At 42.5% G+C, this 21,946-nt stretch overlaps 1 protein-coding gene across 1 annotated transcript in view; it reads left to right on the top strand.

Annotated features, from left to right (window-relative positions):
• The window catches only part of LOC119197408 (RNA-binding motif, single-stranded-interacting protein 3-like), an 87,068-nt gene that overhangs the window by 61,075 nt on the left and 4,047 nt on the right, over nt 1–21,946 (top strand). Inside the window, exons 5-10 of the mRNA XM_037453675.2 lie at nt 1,153–1,310; nt 2,648–2,727; nt 11,324–11,430; nt 13,931–13,974; nt 17,158–17,254; nt 17,970–18,020. Of these exons, the coding sequence (XP_037309572.1) occupies nt 1,153–1,310; nt 2,648–2,727; nt 11,324–11,430; nt 13,931–13,974; nt 17,158–17,254; nt 17,970–18,020 (537 nt within the window). The remainder of the gene's footprint in view (nt 1–1,152; nt 1,311–2,647; nt 2,728–11,323; nt 11,431–13,930; nt 13,975–17,157; nt 17,255–17,969; nt 18,021–21,946) is intronic.

The following is a 21,946-nucleotide window of genomic DNA, read 5'->3' as shown; positions in this document are numbered from 1 at the left end:
TGACAACAGCGCAATCAAATGCACCAACACATTTCGGCACAGAAGTAGATCAGATCGGGCAAACACTAATGTTTAACTTGCTCTTTGGCTTTCTGTATTTGAGACTTCCCATGCACTTGGTGCACTATGCACTTATTGTAATATAATGTGTGGTGAATTGTTGTGTGTGTTGTCACGGAAGCCATCATTTATACATTACGACATGGAGGAGAGATAAAGCCAGAATAGCAATAAAATAACATGATGCATTACCAAGGCATTCTGGGGGGAACTATATCCAAATAGTATTATAAAATATAAGGAGGGTCTTCAAATCAAATGTAGTTTGCGTAGGGTTTATTAAAGACCTGTGTCTCTGTGACTCCTCCTTTCTGGCTGCATCGATATAAAAAATGAAATTCACTCCATCAAACCTTCTCCTGCATCGACCCGTCTGTGATTTAGAAATGCTCTCTGGGAGGATTGTTTCTATGGAGTGCTGCTAAATAGAACAAAAATAAGTTCTACAGTCTTACTAACTGAGAGGCACAGTAGGAGGAAGTTCCCTCATTGCCTTGGAAATTTGTAATGCAACTCGGTTAACACCTATGAATCCTAAGGGGGTTTGCTGATTGCTTGGGGGGGGTTCTGTGTGTGAGAAGCAGCTGTGCTGCCTTTTCAGAACAACATTCATGCCTCTTTTGAGGAGAGTTTGCCGCTGGAGTTAAATTCACAGATACTTTTTGTTGGGGCATATTCAGTCATAAATATGGAAATAGGAAACTTGAATGGCGCTGCCTCAACTTTGCATGCACTTGCTGCTGCAAAGCCGCACTTTAGTGAACTCTTTTATGTCACTTCCTTCGGTTTGAGCATCTTACACAAAGGAAGTGACGACCAGTACAATGACAAATGAGGATACATTCCACATCTGTACTGTTCAACTGCTCATACACATGGAAATGTACTGTATTGGTGATCTTTCAGAAAATTATTTTGTGAAGTTTGATTTCGAGAATAAATAGTGTAAAAGTATCTTTTTTTCTGAGGTCGTAGAAAGCATTAGAGCCAACTGAAATATGCAACTTTTTCTCTCTGTCACCCGTTTAAACCTGTTGTCTATGCAAAATCAAATGTGCTGATAGCTTTGCTGTTAACTGTGTCTCCCAACAGCAACAAGAGCAAGACCCCACCAACCTGTACATCTCAAACCTGCCCCTCTCCATGGATGAGCAGGAGCTGGAGAACATGCTGAAGCCCTTCGGTCATGTCATCTCCACACGGATCCTGAGGGATGCCAACGGCCTGAGCAGAGGAGTTGGCTTTGCTAGGTACGCACAGAGAGACACGGTCACACAAACTGTCATGTCCCCTCGGAAAAGAAGAAGTACCAAGAAGTCATAAGATTGTTTTTCTTACACATCAATTTTTGACCTTCATGCTGGAGGGTGATCGCTTTATCACGTTCTTTATTCATTCCCGTTCATTTTGTTTATTTTGTCTCCATAGCAACGATGAAAGTTTTGGAAAGATTTTGAAATTTTTAAGAGATTATAACCTCTTGAGCACTAATGCTACATTAGAGTGTCAGAAACATTTATCATTAAATCCACTGAATAATGGTGGAGCCTGGCTCCGACGTGGACTCTTTTCACTGTCGTTGTCCGTTTGTTTTACCGTCGCAAGAAATTAAGAAAACTGTTAATACAACAGATCAGATAGTGGAAGAGAAAGATGATCAGACACAAAGCACTTTGTTGTTTTATTGCTAAAAAAAAACGAATCCAACACACCTCTCACGCGTAGATGGATTCAAACGTTAGCTGCTGCTGGGCGAACTAAAACTACTTATCAGGCACCACATAATATGCATTTGTAGTTATCACCCTATCTCCCTTTTTCTCTTCATTTCTTTGGTGTACATTATGCTGAGTTGAGTTCCTGCCATTTACAAACAAAGGAAATCTTGCAGGAATCCTACAACTGTATTCTGTATGCTATTTCCTCTATGCTGAGCTCCTTCACCCTTCTCTCTCTCTCTCTCTCTCTCTGTGTGTGTGTGTGTGTGTGTGTGTGTGTGTGTGTGGTCTTGTCAGTTACACCGTGGCACGTGCCAGTGATTAACTCGCAGTCCTTTCAGGGTCACCGTCTATGTGCAGAAAACCCAACACACACAGACATGCATGCTCACATACTCCAAGCATACACACAGTCTCTCTCCCACGTCAGCAATTTCCTTTCCTAAACACACACATGCGCGCACGCCCACACACACACACACTCACACACACATTGTTTTTTGCTTGCCAAGCAGGCAATTAGTCATTGAGCTGTGATTGGGTGAGCAGAGCTCAATGGGGCTAGACAAAGAGGACATGACACTTGACAGATCACACTGAATGGAGCTTTTAAAGGCAGACAAAGGGGAGGAAACACCATAGAAGACACACAAACACACACGTGAACACGCACATTTCTCAGTCATAGACAAACAAGCACAACAGGCAGGCATTTAATGTGCTCGGCCTTATTGTGGGACGAAGCTGCTTGCACACACATCCACGTACAGTACATTCTTCAAGACGCACCGCGCATTTCGTGGGATGTGTAACGGTGACAAACGGAGCTGATTGTCCTCACGTGACACCTCTTTCTTTCTCTCTGTCAGGATGGAGTCAACAGAGAAGTGTGATGTGGTGATTCAAAATTTCAACGGGAAATTCTTGAAAACCCCTCCGGGCATGACAGGTAGGTGTCAAATCCCTTTTTGTTCTCACTGGTCAAAGCACAGCAGTCTTGTCATATTTCACCCGGGCATTGTTGTGTTATCTGTGCATCGTGACAACCGACCCCTTTTATGGTGGTCGAGTCTGACCTTTTTTATCAAAACAAAAATGATTCATAATTTCAAACTCGGACCTATTAGCCTTGGCTTATTTTCTCTGAAGAACAAATATCAGACCACATTTTTCTACCCCGCCCCCTCCCTACACATTTATATCACACACATGTTCATGTCCACCGGAGCAAATAAGAGGTGGGACATGTAGGTCCTGTGTACCTTCAGTCTTACGAATATACACTGGGAAACCAGATGGAGGAAGTCCTGGTGTAAATCCAGGAATGGGAGTTGTCGTGGCCACGGCTCAGGCACCCAGTACACACAACATCTCATGCAACAGTTGTCTCACATCGTACCAGCGGCAGGAAGCTGACCATGGAGGTATTTGACATAAGACTGTTTGATTGTGTTGAATTACCGGCCCTCAATGTAAGTGCTTATTATGTCTTTTTTTGAATGAATACATCATGATCAGCTATAGTCACTCGAGTGAAATATCCGCCTTTTGGGGTTACAACATCTGCCTGTGTACAAGCACCATCTATGCTGCTCTCTTCCTCTGACCAACTCCAGAGACCAGGTAGAGTTTATTTAGTGAGATGATCTGAGTGATTAGTAAAATATAAGAGAAGAGGCGGACATACTAAGCCAATTATGTCAAGGATGACGGGGGTTTTGACAAAATAAAAAGGGGTTTGCGTGAGAGAAAATGCCAAATACAGAGAGAGAGAGCCATGTGGGAGGGGGGGGGGGACTACATGAGTGAAGTAACAGGGCAAGGTGGGAGAAAAGAGAAAGCTTAGGTGGGAAGAAGCCAACTGCAAGTGACACAGAATGAGAGAGAAGAGAACCATCAAATATAGATGGAGAGACGGGAGCTGCGCCTCACTGAAGGAAATGGAAATGAAGGACGGACAGCGAGAGCCGCGCTCCTCGCCTCGCCATCATGATTTGTGAGGTGGACTCGCTCTCTCACCGCAGCACCTCTATGCACTGTGAGGTAGAGCTGTTTGATTTGGTACCGAGTGAATGACACGTCCTTCCATCCTGCTCTCTGCAGCCCGTGTGTGTGTGTGTGAACAGCACCGAATGCAAAGCACGAAAGTCACGAGCTTCACTGTGGTCCAAATGTAAAGGTCGACATGCTTGATTCTGTGACAAACCCTGGACGGAACGAGCCGACAGTTATTTATTTATTTTTGCAAAATATTGTCCCAGAGAGACAATATTTCTGTCAAGAGAAAAATACTGACAATTTGAAATGAATTAATGAGCTGGTACTTACTGGGCCAGAGCACAATCTACATTCTAAACGCTAATAGACTTCTGCCTAACCTTAAATAACTTTCTAATCAACCTTTTCATATTCATGATGTGAAATGACTAGATTTAATGTGAGAGGGGTCACTTTGAGGGATAAAACCATCCCTAAACTTCAGATCCTTGTTTTATTATGGTTGTGGTCTGCATAGTGAAGCCCTGCAGTCCTCCAGCCATGAAGAAACAAAGACCTCCTTCAGCTTCATCGTGACCACGTCACGAGCCTGATGTGAACAACGTTTTTGTTTGCAAGGATTCAAGCAGTCCGCCCCTAACTAAAGACTGGAAATAAGTTCATGGTGACTTGAAAGATAAAAACATGAAGCGATGATTCTGTATTTCTGTAGAGTTTAGAGTTGATGGACCGGGGTGGGAGGGAAACCCCCCAGGCTTCATTTCCATTCCAGAGAGTTCATTTATATTCTAACAAGATTATTACTTGCCTAGTTTATATTATTATTACTATAAACATCATCATTATCTACTCAAAATTTGATCCGAAGATCAAATCTGCATAAAATTGCTGGAATTTTTCAAACTAGTCCATTTCAAGGACAACATCTTCCTTGTTTTTTCATTTCACGTTGGATATTTTTTTACAATTTACTCCCCAAACTGTCAGCTCACACACATTGTAGAGCCTTCACAAAAGGTTTAGAGTTTCTCAAGAGCTGCTTTTTTGCCCTGAAGTCCTTATTTGATCATATTTTGTCATTTCATCTTTGAATTCATTGATTAAATCCAGAGCTGTGTTCCCTTTGTTCTTTGTTCACAAACACAGCAAATGCACACGTTCTGGACAGATTTGGCTTGACAAAAGTTTATGAAAATGATTAGAAAGTTGCAGGATTTAGGAAAAGAAAGAGAGAAATGTATTTCTCTCTGTTCCTCAGCTAATCTCTAATGCCTTGGTTTCTAATCACTCTTTCTCTTCCTCTATCTGATATAGTTTTGTATTTCTACTTGGTTTTCCTTGTGATGGTAAGAAACAGGAACCCATTATCATCCAGTATGTTTAACGATGAATGTTTCTGGTATGATCATGAGGCATTAATACCTTATTCATTGCAGGAAATTCATTTCATTTAAAGTTTCTGATAATGGAAGAACAGATTTAATGAGACTGTTATGAAAGGATAACATATGCTATTTGGAGTCAATTTGACATTACGCAAACATAGCTAATGCAGCAATGACTGCTGTCGAGTATTGGAAGTCGTTTTGTGCTTTCTCAACATCATTTAGTACGTATATGTCACTGCATTAATACATTTTACTCTTTCCACCCAACTATATTTGAAAAAAGTAGTAGATGCAGTAAACTTCCTCCCTATTTTCAAATCTCAGTTCTGTCTCAGCTTGTAGAGCTTTTTTGTTTATTACAGTAAACATGTGTGTGTTGAATTTTTCATGTCAAACAATGCTCATAGCAAAAAACCCTTTCCAGTAAAAACCTCTTGATTTTTTGTTGAAAATAGCTGCTGTCCTCTAATGTGCGACGCTCAAACAAGTCACCCCCCCCCCCCCCCCCCCCCCCTCCCCCCGAGTGCATGATGTTTTGTCTCAGGGCGTTGAGCTCTTTGATGCTGGGTCTCTCAAAGAAGAAGAAAAAAAAAGACGACATTCATTTCAGCCCAGCTGTGGGATTCCTCTTTTTGTTCCATTTGGGGATCGGATCCCATTTTCCAACTGGATGATTTCCCATGTTGCTTGATAATGGATTGGATTGCATTTTAAATGAAAATGTTCCCATTTAAGGGATTGGGTCCTGCTTACAGTTTATGATTCCTGCCCTTCTTCCAACAGGGAAAACTGAAACAATCATGTCGTTGTAAGCTTTTTACTTACCCACAGATCAGAGTATCAAGAGTATCTCACTTATATCACTTCACCAGGTGCACCTGTGTGTTTTATCCTCCCCCATATTTTTCAACCTATTGATTTCCCTGTGTCCTTCTCACCACAACTCAGATGGATATGTTTGTTTTCTCTGCTGGTTTTTTTTTTTTTAACAGTTTCTACGTTCTCTTACTATGGTTTGCAATATCCCACAGCTCCAATTGGTGGTAACAGCATGGGATCCACTCCTCACAGTTCAAGCCACCCGCCCTGCTACCTACACACATCCTGACAGTCGAACACAAAACGCCACGGATCAAAAAGTCATTGCAAATCAGTAATGCGGTAGTTTCCCCCCGCAGCATTCACATGTGCACGCACAAATTCAGACAAACAACCAGCTCTCTGTCATTTTCTTGACATCTATTGCAGTCTTCACGTCTTTTATTTCATATTTAAATTGCCTGTCTCTGCTGCGACAGAATGTCTCCGTGTTTCTTCAGCATCATTCATTCAAGAGAAAGAGAAGAACTGGAGGGCAACTATTCACTATCTGAACACAAAACTGAAACACTGATGGATGCATTAAACCAGTTAATTAACAACTGCAGGCCTTGGTTAATGAAAAGCAATACATCTTGTTAGCAGTCAATTTTGTACAAACAAACAGATGTAGTGCTTTGCCTGATGACTTGTGTCACTTGCCCTGGTTTGCAGCTCTCGGTAACAGCTCACACGGTTCAGGCTGCATTGGACATGCCACACAGCAGCTCAATATGTCGGGGTCCTTTTGTTGTGGTTGTTTCAGTATTTTACTCAACGCATGCGTCTCCTTTTGCCGCTTTTAAAGCACTGCAAAAGCAAGACATTCTTCAAGAGCTTCGGATGGTTTCGCATCCATGATATTTGATTAGGATCAATATATCGAGGTATTTTATGGTTCCATACTAGAATGTGTGAAACAACAGATCATGGTATGCATACTGAGTCAAGTCACAGATTTATCTGCTTGTTACAAAATTGTCTGTTAGTCACTGAGTCAAAAGAGAAAGATTTCTTTGTTTGTGCCCACGTAGGGTATTAGAATATAAGAAACCCGATCAGCGATTTGCTCGTCAAACTAAGCAAAGTATTTGGATTTTTCGCAACAATTTCCTTTCCTGCCGGGACACCGAATAAATAAACTGTGGACAAAAGTGGATACTGTTGTGCTAAGGGCAACAATTATCAATTCATGCGTAACTGGAGCAATCATTTTTGCTCATTTGATTTGGTCTGAATTGAATTTCTCCGTGTCCATTTCCTAAGAATCAACATACCTGAACTCTTTAGATAGCCATACATTTGGTTCAGACTATGTTAATTAACTTGACATGGCCCAAAAGTGACGCATTGGAGGGGGCAGACACAGCTGTTCCCAAATTCATCATGGATTCATCATTTTGTGTTACAGAGCTGCAAAAGTGTGGGAAGCGAGGGTCAAACAGACAATTAAAAATGTCCTTCTTCCCTTTAAAGCCCTCTTGTGAAATGCAACAGATTGTAGTAATGTAACTGTGAAAGCAAACTGAATAATTAATTCGATGCGCCAGTTTGAGCAGACAGGTAATCTTGTCTCTCGAGGCTTTGCTGCTGTTGTTGTTGCCGCATGATTGTGTAGAATAAGTTTCACTACTAGGAATAAATAACATTCATTATTGTCATCTGTATTTATGGCGCATAGCACTCAGCCTGTGAATAAGTTCAACATTTTCTTCCTCAGAGAAACGCAGAGTATCACATGAATGAAAGGATTATATATGTCTTTACTTTATGATTTATAGCGCATTTGTTTGGAACATAAATTCCAAGAGTCAAATGCTGTAACTCATGTGTGCAGATGTGCAGCCACTGTATTACTAACAAAATATGTCATATAAAGGTGCCGATCAACTAGAGGAATACCAAAAAACGACTTTTACAGCAGTACATTTAGTTATATTGACTCCACTTTGTCTCAAACAGGAGCACCTGCATATATAGTCACACACATAATACATATATATATATATGTGTATATATATATATGTGTGTATAATAACATTTTTATATACATCCCACATGTCTCGAGCTACAGTTGAAACACTTCTCCACCATCTCTGTATTTTATTTTGACCCTATTGTGAGGTGCCAGGTCAGTATAATCTTTAACAGATTTGTCGGTTTAAATAGGATTCAACTCCACTTTCTCCATTTAGGGGCCTGTCCAAATATCCTGCCCAATTAAATATCCCTCTGTTATCATGTTACATGATTTTTTTCACTGGATGTCAATATGAAGGCAATTAAATAAGTGAATTCGATTCAGCAGAAAGTGAAATACGGGAAGTGGGATTTCAAAATGATTTTGCTTTCTTGTGATCTACTTCTTAGTACATAGTACCATACAAAAGTCTATAGTACAGATGGAATGTATAGTCCTTTTACATCACTTATTCTAACATTAAATGCTAACAGTTTTTAGAGCTACTAACAAACACACAACTTCTGCTGTCTCTGTGATATGCGTGGTGCATGTAAATACACATTCAATTCAACGTAAACTTGTCTTGTGAAGGCCAGGCATAAACACTTGCTTTAGATCACCAAGAGCTTTTTTCCTTTTTGATGTGGCCCTTTAGATCAGAGGAATAAGAACGTGTCCGGACTATAAACTTGACAAGTTGTCAGACGTCAACAACGTGGCTTTGTCTGTCACGCCGGTGAAACACAACAGCAACACTGTGTGTTTCCTTGTGACTCATTTATCCCACAAAGGGCATCAATTAACTTCTGACTCGTGAGGGCACGAATGGGAATGCACCTAATCCTGTTCTAAGAATACATGAAATTCTTTTAAATTTGAACTCAAAACTAATATGTATGATTAATAGTTTTCATTAATCCTATTTTTACCAAATATGAATCCAACTTATAACCAACTCATGGAAGCTTTTTGCGTTGTATCACTTGAGGTTGTTCCAAAGAATTAGCATTGATAATCACCAAGGGACCGGCCCAAAAAAGCAATACAGAAACGTTACCTGAGGCATAGTCAGAGTTGTGCTTCTCTTTTCCCAGATGTGGTGAAAGTCCGTCCAGGTGACTGAGAAACTATTGAGGCTCAGATTGCTGCTGCTTTGGAAACGGATGCTCCAGAGTCCGCCGTGCAGTTCTCTCTCCCACACATGCCTTTTGTATTCTTTCATTACAGCTATGACAACAACAAGTGCTGCACAACAAAGAATAACAACATTACTTTTTTGTGTGAAAATCATAGTTTTGACCTGACCCATGGTTTCTAAAGAGGAACGATGCCCATTTATCCAAATGGATGTTCTGAAGCACCATTAATTAATTTAACTTTGAGGCCATAGAAACACGAGCAGCAATGAATTAAAAATACTTTAATTGGGTGAGTTTATGACACTATAGACAGTATTGCTATATTCTTTTAACAACCACTTCAATATCTCCACTCTGCTTAAGACACCAATGCCTCTTTCACCACGTCGCATCTCCTGCTTTTTTTGTGATTAAAAAACATCACATGTAATTCTTCGGCATTTTTACATTTTCTTCAAACACACACCCACACACACACACACGAGTGTTTACCAAACGTATATCAAAGGGTGGCTAAAAGAGAAAGAGAGCCAGAGGGGGACTGAAGACAAAGGTGAATAAGAAAGACGAGGGACTGTATCAGAGGCACAGCCGTGTGGCCTGTTATTCGGAATAAAATCAAGTGGCAGCCGTGTAATGATGACCAAATATCCCTAAATGCTGTATAATCACACAGCTCTGTTGCCCTGCTCACTTACCTTTGGAGCATCCATTCAGGCCCCAGGCGTTCCAGAGAGTCTCAGAGTCTCAACCTTGAGCGCTGAATGTTTTCCTCCGCTGAGAACACCTCTCCTCATTTTTCAGTTCACTGAGACGAAGACCCATTTTTCCACCAAGTAGGTGATGTAATTGCGCAGTTTATATTTTTTTTTGCTTTCATAATGTGTGAATCAGTACCAGCATGATGATATCGTCTCTTCCAGTTCATAGAATTTCACGTCTACTGGGGAGTGATTTATTTCTCAGCTACACACAGTTAACGAGGATTTGACTTTGTCTGCAGTTGGAAATCATTGCAAGTTAAATGAGAGACGAGTGCCAGCTCACATCCTCTTTTAAGACGCAGTCAGTTGCTCAAACATGCCTTGGTGGACATATTTAAGGAGCCAATTGTGAGGCAGTGCAAAGAAGTAGGTGTGTTATTCAATTACAGGGTCAAGGCTTGTCTTTCTACAACTGAGAACACTTGTGGATTTAACAGCAACATCACAGTTTAGTCTTCATTGTTTCCACATCTGGCAGTGGAATTTCCTTTTATTTAAATGTACTGCTATGATCATTTGCTGATGGTTGCTAGGCATCAGTAATTGCCAGTCATGTTATCATCTAATTAATTTGTAGTTCTTTCCTAGGAGTGAAACTCATGGGGGGGGGGGGGGGGCGGTACTTTGATCCATTGTGATTCAATATGTTTGAACATCTGACCACCGTAGTGCCTTCTCTTAGTTTCCTTCTCTCTGTTTGGATTGTACCTTTTAATTGTGTTTGTTAAGTCACGCCGCTGCAGAAGCATTTCCATGAAATGGAGGCAATTATTCACACTTTCTTGCTGTCCAACAAATTCTATGCTTTTAATAATAGATTGATACAGAACAAAGCCCTTTTCTGTCTTTTGCATAATCCTGCAACAATTACGCCACTTCCTGCTTTTTCAGACGCCTGTAGGGTTTTGAGGGAGGAGCTGCAGGTTGAAGGTGAACTTTTAACTAATCCTATTTGTAATCAAGGCTTTCTTCTTTCTCTGGTCCAGAAAAGGAACACGTTGTCTTTGGAGCAATCACAGTTGCGCTCTGTGGCCCGAGGTCAAGCTGTGTGGTGTTATTTAGCGCTTATAAGAATGCTAGTTTGTTAGTTTTAACTCTCACCATGCTTTGATGATTAGCCCGAGGCTTTGTTTCCACGCCAAAGTGTGGTTATAGGGATTGTGGAGATGGTGCGATAACTGCTGTTGTTTCGATGTAACGGATTGGGTGGGGGAGGAGGTAAATGTAAGAGCAAAGGGACTGTTTTAAGGTCCAGTTGATTTATGAGATGTTTTTTTTGTTGAAGCCGCAGCATAACGCACCGTATTTAAAATCTGACCTTTGAAATGTAACTCTGCACGTAGGAAAGTTCACCTTTTCCTGCTATTAATACGACGAATCCTCCCCTGTGGGGTTTGTCCTTGCCTCCCTCTCTGACTCTGACTCCCCCTGTTAGCCCCCGCAGAGCCTCTGCTGTGCAAGTTTGCCGATGGAGGCCAGAAGAAGAGGCAAACCCAGGTGAAGTTCCCCCAGAACGGGCGACCGTGGCCACGGGAAGGAGAGGTGAGTGTGTTCAGCCACCGAGCAGAAAATCAGCAGCACCCATTGTAAATGATCCACTTCAACAGCTACAGCAGCGTTTTGTGAAAGCGTGAGTAGAAAAGTCATTTCTAGCCCTGTGGCACGTTCAAAAGGTTTGTCCTCAGGTTGAAATAGCTGATATTTTCTAATTCTGCAGTAGCCTCTCGTTCCCTACAGTCGGAATAAGTACAGTAGTTACTTTAAGTGTTGTTTTAACACAGTCACAGGTGTAAGTACAGCGTATCCACAAACCTCTTTAAACTTCTTCTCGGCTTTTTGCACGAGTGAACGTATCATAATATTTAAAGAAATGACGGAGAAATCACACTCTACCAAAGATTGTAGAGATTAAAGTTCGTCTTCAAAGGCTTTGAATGTCTGGTTGGTGTTCCCTTTGACATCGGTTTTTATTCATATTTTGGAACTACATTTAAATAACGTGACGGGCCCCCGACTGGGTCATTATCAGCTTTCATTTCCAATAACAAGCCGTAGGCCAAAATAGAGACGCCGCTGACAGCATGAAAGCCGGCGTGTATCGCGGTTGTTCAATTTAAATTACGGTTCTGCAAAATCCAAACGGCAAGTGTTTTTTCCTTTTGTTGAAACTCCCACCTCCAGTCTGTCATCGTCACACAGAAGGGGACCTTGTGCAGTGGATTGAAAGCAGATTGATTATTGCACAATGTGGGGAGTTCAGAAGCTGTTAGTGTCAATACCAAAGCTTTAATTTGCAGAACAAGGGAAGTTGAATAATAAGGTCGCCACCTACACAAGTGCAGTTTTGAGCAGTTTCCCAAAATGTGCATTCCAATGGAAGTTGGGAAACAGCAGGGGGGGTGAAATGAAACAAAATGGAAGCAGGCTGAAACATGTGTGTGCGCACGGAGAGAAAAGCCGCCGCAACACAAACTGGATGCAACAGTGTGCGCAGCGAGCACAGATTGCAGTTGTTGTTTTTATCAAATCAAAGAATGCTGTATAACATCAGGATTTAGTTAACATTAAAGGCTCCAGTGGGGCTTTTTTTTGTGGTCCTGATGGCTGTTTTCAACATTTGCGAATTGTCGAACTGGTTTTAAAAATAAATGCTCAGTTCCTTTGATTGTTTGATTGGGATTCATTTGTCACTTCTGAAAAGTCCTGAAAAGCCCCACTTGGCCCTGCTGAGGAAACGCATCTCTTTTATGGGGGTTTATGGATTTGTCCATTTGACTAACACAGGCATCTGGAGGTACTTTGTACTTTGTCAGCTGACCCTAATCCCCCAGAACCTCTCACTCCTCAATGGGTCTGACCTCGGGACTGTGACATGAGCATGTACTACACACACACACACACTCACTGACACATACAACATTTTGGCAGAGAAACACACACATGGGCTAACAATCGGCCCAGGGGAACATGTAAAAGCCCCCCCAACATATTAATAAGACACTCATGGTCGTTTGTTGTCTCTTTTCAACAATTTTGTGGGCATTTTAGTTCTATCTGTAGTCATCTTTGTGATCCATTATTGGTTTGGGCTCCTGGGCCTGTTCCCGGTAGGTCCATTCAATAATCCATCAGCGGAGGACACACAGAGAGTTAGATGAGTGCTACATGTCATGCACGAATGCTGACACCACGCAGCCCTGAGAAATATCTGCTCATTCTCTGCTGTTGGATGAAGGGAACTTAGAGGGTGGTGAATTGTAAATTCAGCTGACGGTGATCCCCAGGATTCCTGTGTACATGGAATGCAGAGCGGATCCGATGTTTGTGTTTGAGCGGCTATGAAAACAAGTCCATGGCTTTGGACTGATGCATATTTGCAATTTTAAGTCATCAATCTTTGGCAGTGTTATTTGCTTGGGCAGATTTTATCCCCCGATCCCGGCCAGAAGCCTTCGGCAGCGTGTAAAAAAAACAAAAAAAAAAACACATGGCAGTAGAGTTCAGCATCAGGGCAAACTTTGATCCCATGTGCCAACTTGGAGAAAAGAGACTTTTGTGGAGTATAAAACAAATCCCAATGAAGAACAGGGTGAGTGGAGCCGCTGATACAGTGAAAGATGAGAGGACTAAAACCACTACTGATGCTCACAGTTTGACGTAATAAGACGTGTTTCAAAGTTCCTCCTGCAGCAAAGTCTCAGTTTGCCCGTGATGAAGGGAGTGAGAAACACAGTTTTATGTGGTCCACAAACTCTTACTAATTCATGCAAATTTAATTTAATTATACAGGTGCGTTTAACCATCTCATTTGAGAGTTGTATTGTACTGCAGTTATTGTCACATTTTTGTTAGTCAGCAGGTCTTGTTTTCAAATTGGTGAACATAGGTTTTCAGTTTATTTTAAATTGACTGAAAATATCCTCCTTCTCAATTCCATTCCTTCCATCACAATCAAATAACTATAATAAGTAATGAGAAAGAAATCATTCAAAATAATTATTTAACCTTTTATCCTATATTTACTCTTTATCTCTTTCTCCAGAGTGGTATGGCATTGACGTATGATCCCTCCGCGATGCAGAATGGGTAAGTGGATAATTACTGTCTCAGAATTACAATATTTGTTCTGTTCAATGTACTTTTGATGCACGTTCCGTGCCAAACAATCGTGAAGCCCCTGTTTATTAGCCCTCGACTTTTCCACCAAAGCGCAGATGCAAAGAATAAAACACAACGGTCCAACGGTAAGAACTGATATGCACGAGAGAACATGCATCCATGTTCGGATACAGCAACACGCCAAACACACACACACTTTGTCTTACCATGTTGCGCACATTTGCCCTCCTTCTCACATCTTGAGTGGTGCAGATGGGGGGACTTATTTATGCACCTATGCATACAAGCTGTCATACTTGTAGGTTTTGATTGCAGACAGGGAAGTGGTTACAGTGCCGTTGTAAGACTTTCGTCAGCCGAGGCGATGTGCGGTTCTGCAGGCTGGATGCAGGCAGCAGTGTTTGCCTGTTTCAGAGGGGATCGGAGATCCGTCCTCTCTGCTAGGAACGCTGCTGGTGATTCTCCATTGTCGAGCCGCTGATTTGCCTTAACTCCTCTATGGTGTCTTTGTTAATTGGTGCATGCTCGTGCCTGTGGAAATGCATGCTCACACGTGAGCATCCGTGCACCGTGCAGTGCTTGAACCCCCCCCCCCACCCCCCATTTGGACCAGTCTTTCGAGGTCACCGGCGATCCTTCCGGCGAATCGCTGAATGACTGTGAAATGCTAATGCGGCTAATTAGAGAGGCACAAAAGCGAGGAGGGAAGAGGCTTGAATGAAACGGAGGGGCCGGGCGGGGTCGACGCGGGGGCAAAGGCTAAAACAATGTCAGCCCAAGGAAAGGGGAAGGGTAGGAACGACAAAATAATTAGAGGTTTGCAAGTCTTTCCAAGCTTAGGGGACGGATGGTTTCTAGGGTCTGATGCCAATCTGCTGTCATTGGAAACGTGTGTCCTCACCAACCAGAAGGCTTCGGCGTATAGCCGCCCCTCTCTTTCATCAGGCTCTTCTTCTCCTATCTGCATGTTCTGCCCTGTCTCTTCATCCTCTCCCTGCTTTCCCATTCCTCTGTTCTCACCTCTCTAGCTCTGCCGCACTGTCTCTCTCCTCCATCCTCTGTTTTTTTTTCTGCCCACACACACACGTGTCGTGCACGTATATGTTTTAGCGCGCTCCTCCGCATTTCTCGGCCCTAAAGAAACCGAGGTCGGCACTAAATCATTTAGTTAATTTTTCCGGCCAAGCTCCCACTTGGCAGTGCAGAGAGGACACGGTGCATTGCCAAGTTTGAAATTCAATCTCGTGGTAATTCGCCGTTTGCAATTACATGTTTTTTATTGTATTGTTTAAACTGCCGCGCTGGAGTCGCTATTGACGGCGTACTGCTCAGGACTAATAGCCTCCATCAATAACCTTGTAGCTGTCCTCCACCTACTGTTTCTCTCTCTCCCAATGCACATCACCCTAATGAAAAATACGATGAACACAATCAGAGAAGCATATTGAATAACATGGCTGCGTTGTTTCATTTCTAATCATTAGTGACAGTAATGCAGTATCTCCAATGCAAGCCATGCACTAATTGTACAGTCAGGAAGAAGCATCCACACTACAATATCTACAAGTGTTGTTTTTTTTTCTTGTCGCTGACACCATGTTTCAGTCCTTTCTCCATCCACCACTACAGTACATCTACAGATGGAGAAATATGAAACTGCACTTTGGACCCATTTCCCTCTCAAATCTGCATACTGGTCTTTGTATTCAAACTGCTCTTAAAAACCATCTTTTTAAACGCATTGACTCACTGAACTGCATCTTACTTCATATTGTATTGTATCATTCGGTTTGCTCTCCTGTTTTTTTTTACGTTGCCATCTCGTGTGATGTGAGACGATGAAAAACCTGCCGTTTGAAAAAAATGTAATGCATTATGATAAAGATTATTAATATCATGGAGCTGAGCCTCGTCAAGACAAAAATGTACACTGCCATATTTAATGAGATGTGTCTCTCCAGAGCAAAGGTCAATGACGTGGGTGTGTGTGGTGTAACCATTGAAGCTATACTCTACTGTTCTAGTTTGTATGCTTCAAAGCACCAAGTAGAACATAATAATCCAACAGGGAGGCCGCATGCACAAGGCCAGGACAGGAAACCTCAGGGTTTGCATCCCCCAGCAGAGTTTAGAACTGCTTGTATTATTCACTGACTAAACAAATGGTATGTGAAACAGAAAGTGCAATGATAAAGCGGTCGACCAACCTATTTCACCTTTTGAAATGAAATATGTTCTGGTGTCAAAGTGGAGAATACCAGTTAATCTATAATGTCCCAAACACTGATAATGAACTGATGGTGGAGTGGATATTGTATATTCTGTTATGCGCGGTGCAGAGCCTTATGAATACAATGACAGAACATGTTAAACAATATAATATTTGCCAGAATTAGTTTGGTATACCATTGAAAATAAAACAAAAGTGTCTTCATTCTTCTAAAATGTTACGTATAAAAAGAAAATCGCATAAAGTGTGGTAAGTCGGCTTCTTATACCTTTTGTATGTGAGAGATGGATAGAAGAGGGCCTTGTTGTTTTCTCTCCTCCCTTCCTCCATTATTCAGTCAACAACTTTGGGATCGATTGTGCAAAGCAACACGGCCGGCTGGATGAAACATGTCCTCTCTAGGTACACAATGATAAATAAAGCACTGCGAGCCACAGCGCTCAACCGCTGCATCGCTAAGGAGGTGAAGGGGATAGAAAGGGAGAGGGCTAAATCAGAAGGGCAGACAATGGCAGAGCCGCAAACAGAGTACAAAATGCAGATGCAAAATCCCCCTGCACTTAGTGCAGCATGCGGAGGTTTGGAACACCATGCATCATGCATAGCAGACTGCTGAGTGTCGAGTCTCATTCAAAGACGATTTTGATGGTGACGCGCAGAAAGAAGATGCAAAATGTCATTGTTTCCATGACAGCCCCGATGAAGTCTGATCCATTTAGTCAGCGATGCCTTGTGATTGGTGGTTGAAAACAAAGAGGTACCGAAGGCTCATTTTCACCTTTGCGTGTGGCTACATGTGAAGCGCTAAAAAGAGCTGAATGGGCGGATTGACACCACATTTCCGTCCTGTTGACATGCTCTTGGTTCAGCTTTATCCAGCAATCTTTCAAAATGTAACATCTTTCTTTTTCGCTGCGTAGGTTTTACTCGTCACCTTACAGCATCTCCACCAACCGGATGATTGCACAGACTTCCATCACACCCTTCATCGCTGCTTCCCCCGTCTCTACATATCAGGTATGTGGACCCCTCCCACTACAGACTCTAAATAAGCTAAATAAGGGAAAATGGAGTTGTGATGGTTTCATTGTGTTGCTTTCTTTCCATATTCCAGGTACTTGGTTAAACTCTTCTGTCTTCTTCTAGTCACTACTACAAAAGTTCTATTTCCAGCCATACATTTAGCCTTTGCTAAACCTCTCTTGCCAGGCCACAGATTTAACAGAGCATTCTATGATCAAAGAGGACTTTGATGATGAAACCTTGGCTGCGAAGCAGTAATTATTAGACTGTATTGCTCGCTGTGGCCTTTAAATCCTCTTATAATTACAGCATAACATGCTGTATAGTGGACCCTCGGTTAGGGATGTAATATTCTTTAGGAAACGCTGCTGCAGGGACTGAGGCTCTGAAATAGGCTTGTAAAGACCTGGGCTAATGATTCATTTTTGTCTCCTCTACTCGTTGGTTTTCATCATTTTGACTTTGTTCCTGTCATTCTGTTTTCCAAATGTCATTCTTTATGTTTTCTCTTTTTCAATTCTTTAACCACTTATAACTATATTTATAATTTCCTCTTGTCTCACCATGACCTCCCTTCTGAATCCGCCTCTTATTTATTCATATTTCAACATTTCCCTTCAATTTCCTTTATCGTTTCTGATTTAATTGTCATCACTGGTCACCTTTGCTGCATCTTGTCATTTCCCGTCTTTGCCTCTCATCACCGCAGGTCCAGAGTACATCGTGGATGCCACATCAACAGTATGTAATGCAACCTACAGTAAGTTTTTAAAACAGCTCTTTTTTTTGTTCATATGTTATATCTCCACAGTGATATAGTGATGAAACATAAAACCAGAAAGTCATCCATATTAGGAAGCATGGGCCTTGTCGGTGCAATTATGCTCATCATTTATATGTGACAGTAGACAGATTTAGCTTTTTTTAAATTTGTATATCAATGCAAATGATGAAGCAAGTAACCGAAAATTGCAAAATAAGCCAAATAACCAAACAGAAATCACAGACAGTTCCCCACAAGTGCAGCACGTGACAGTTAAACTGGTATCAGAGTGTCCGACCCTGCACGACCTGCCTCAACAACTCGCAGAGCTCAGCGGAGCAGAGTCTGAAATCCACAATAGAAGGTTGCTCCCTGCTGGTTGGAAATGAGACTGCAGATAGAGATTTAATTCCAAAGATGTGGTTGAAAATGTTATACTGATATTAAAGTATTTATTATTATTTATAATTATTAGTATTTATTATTATTTATGTGAACACTGACTCACTTACTGTGATGTACTTACATATTTCACATAATTGTCGGAAAAGAAGAGCAGCACATTGCCTTCCATGCGCAAGACCTTGTTTTTTCAAGGAGCGTTCAAGGTTTAATGAATAAGGAAATCACAAATTCATACTGGAACCACACAATTACCCTGAAAAGACTTCAGATGAACAGTAAACCTTAATCGCCTTTATTCATCAGCAGTTTACAGTTTCTCTGGCTCTGCTCGTCTACCGTGTTCATTTCAATGAACAGGTTTTTTTAACTAGCCTGTAAAATATGCATTACATTTTTATACTGATGTTATTTAACTAGACACCTGCCCTGAACATTGGAGTGAATAGATTGATTGTCCCTGTGCAATGAGGACATCAGTGTAAATAGCTGGGACGACAGCCATGACATCCCATGATCATGATGATGATGATTTCCAGTAGATATCTTTCTAAAAAGAATGATCTGTCGTCCAGATTTCTATCTTACCACAAGTGTTTTGGAAACATATGGTCATTATATTCCTGCAAAATTCAGCAATGCTCCTCGTTGTCAGTGGTGTGCGGACGTGGTTAGAAGCCAGGCAGGAACCAACTATTGTCATACATTGTTGAATGAGTTCCAAATTCTGTTGTCCTCCTCTCTGCAGTTCTCGTTTCCTTCCTCTTTGTGCGTATCCTTCAACTCCTAAAAATATTCTGTCGTCGATGTCTGATTAAAAATATGTCCGTGAGAGGAAATAATACCCTTCTGTAAATGTGTTTTCAAACAAGTGTCCCTTCTAATTATTTGGCAAGCCGCTTGATGAGACTGCGAACGACTTGGGGGGGGGGGAAAAGACGGAATGAGGGTCAGGAGGAAGAAAAGAATGAGGGAGAGAGAACTCTGAGCGTTTGCCAGAGAGAGGACAAGAGGTAGAAGCAGGCACAGGGGAAACGAGAGGAAAGGGGAGATCTCAAAGAACACATAGAGAACAAAGAGACAAAAACAAGTGGTGCACAGGCAGGTGTGGGCTGTGCACGCCTGCTCCCCGGTATTGTCTCGGCGTAGTCAGAACCCCTGTTAGACAACAAAGGCCACGGCTAGTCATTGTGTTTCTTAGAGCCACGTCGGGGGGAGACGGACTCGGCGGCTTAATTCTTGGTGAGGCTTCCTCACCGCCGGGCCCCAGTCAATGGCTGCTAACTTGGATTAACGGGGGGAGTCGGTGGAGTCGTTGCACGCGATTAACTGCTCCGGCTAATCGCCCAGCCACGCCACCTTCCTGACTTGCAGTCAATTTCGGGTTGTTTACAGAAAAAAAACGATAGGAAAAGAAGCAGAGGAGAAGAAGAAAAAAGAGGAGGGGTCGGGGGAGCAAGGTCAAAGTTTAAGAAGATTGTGCACTGTTCCCTCTGCTGTCCTCTGGGGAAAATATAACTATCAACCTTGTGTTCTCATGTATTGCCTACCCCTGATAAACAATGTTTGATCCTTAAACACACACACTCTGAAGCATATCATTACACACTCATCTTGCACTAACTACTTTCCCTGCATGCAGTTTAACACCTCAGCAGCTGTAAACCACAGCAGACAATTAGGTTTCCTTTTTGCTTAATGCAGCTTTCTTTCTGCGCGGAAGCTTGTTTTCGAGATTGGATGAACAGAGAGAAAAGAGCGAGGGAGGATGAGAAATCATCAAACCAGGGAATGTATTATGTAGATGGATGAAAAGCTTGGATAAGAGCTGGATTCTGGCCGCTATCTACCTGCTGGAGCCAAAGCGCTGTGTGGGTCCGTGGGTAGATCGTGTGTGTGTGTGTGTGTGTGTGTGTGTGTGTGTGTGTGTGTGTGTGTGTGTGTGTGTGTGTGTGTGTGTGTGTGTGTGTGTGTGTGTGTGTGTGTGTGTGTGTGTGTGTGTGTGTGTGTGTGTGTGTGTGTGTGTGTGTGCGTGCCACTCATTCACCGGTGAGGTGGGTGAGGACAGTGTTGACAGAGTGTTTCTGATGGCTGGGCAGCTGTGTTCTTCAAACAGATTTCCCTTTGAACACGGCAGTCAGCACGGGTAACTGATGCCACGATTGTTGCCTGTGTGTGTGTGTGTGTGTGTGTGTGTGTGTGTGTGTGTGTGTGTGTTCCTCCCCGTGAAGCCTTCAGACATACGGATCTTCCCTTACAGAGGTTTGCATCTATGAGCCACTGTGACAGGCTGAATGGGCCCTCCAGAGGAACGCTTCACGATGCTAGAACTCTCATTGCTGTTTGTGTTTTTACTTTGTCAGTTGTGTGCTCGTGTTGTTCAAGCCTTTGAGAACGGCGTGTTTCATATAACGGGGCCGGTGCCTAAAACACCTCCATTTAACACCTGTGTTCTTCTGACATCCTGCCTCAACATGCAGCCACAGAAGTGCACACGGCTCTCTATAGCGGTGCTGATGCTGTCTGGGCTCACGGGGAGTTCAGTTAAACAGCTCTCAGGAATGAGCAGACCTCTGCAGGGCCGATGGCAGGCCTCTCAGCGCACGGCGTGAGGAGTCTCCTAATAAACACAGGGCTGTTGAAGCTGTAGCTGAGCTGCACTGGAAAAGAAGGTGTTAGCAGGCGTCAAAGCGCTTCACGTTGAAGAGACTTGCAGTAAAAAGCCTTTCTGCTCCGCTCAGACGCCGGTTCTGTGGAGCATTGCTGTCAAACTGTTTTTAGTCACCTGACTTAACTTGGTTGAAAGTCTTTCTATTATAAACCATTTCCTTTTGAGACTAGCTGTCTCAAAAAGCTCCGGGTGAAAACACCCCGTTCCCTTTGCAGCACACATGCATATCAAGTGTCGCGTTTGACTCTTATAATTCAAGTTATCTAGTCTACGTTCTGGTTGGACCACAGCTTTTGAACTATTTTAAAGGAATAGACCGTCATCTCTGACGTCGTAAGCCAAGAACAACACGCAGGCTCACAGACCTTCCAGTGCCAGTGGCTCCTGTTGTATGATCATACAACATCTAAAGGTCCTCCTCCTGCTGCTCATAATCAGATATTATACCAACACACTTTTTCAAGCCGTTAATAAATGTTTTGATGTCTTCCGGTCGGAGCGAGATGCGTCCAGCCGCCATTGCATGCGCACCAGCAGCACTCTGTAACGTCTTCTTGGTGCCTAAGGAAGCTTTCCTGTGGATTTAGACGGATGCGATAGGATCCGGCCAACCAGACTCATAACTAAACCCTAAACCAACATTCTCACTGGTGGAGTTGGTCTGCCGTGAGGCCTGCACTTTAGCCTCCTCTAGAGTAGTGTTCCGTACTCTATCAGTGTGAAACCTTGATGGTTACTGTCCACACACGACGTACATGTGGTTTTGTCCTGGTGTCCCCGGGTTGTGTAGGACTCAAAGGGTTGTTATTGATTTTGTTTCAGGCGAAAATTCAAAGGTTTGGTAAGTTAA

This window comes from Pungitius pungitius, chromosome 11, assembly GCF_949316345.1.
Source record: "Pungitius pungitius chromosome 11, fPunPun2.1, whole genome shotgun sequence".
Classification (NCBI taxonomy): domain Eukaryota; kingdom Metazoa; phylum Chordata; class Actinopteri; order Perciformes; family Gasterosteidae; genus Pungitius; species Pungitius pungitius.
This window is presented reverse-complemented; position numbering and strand designations above follow the sequence as displayed.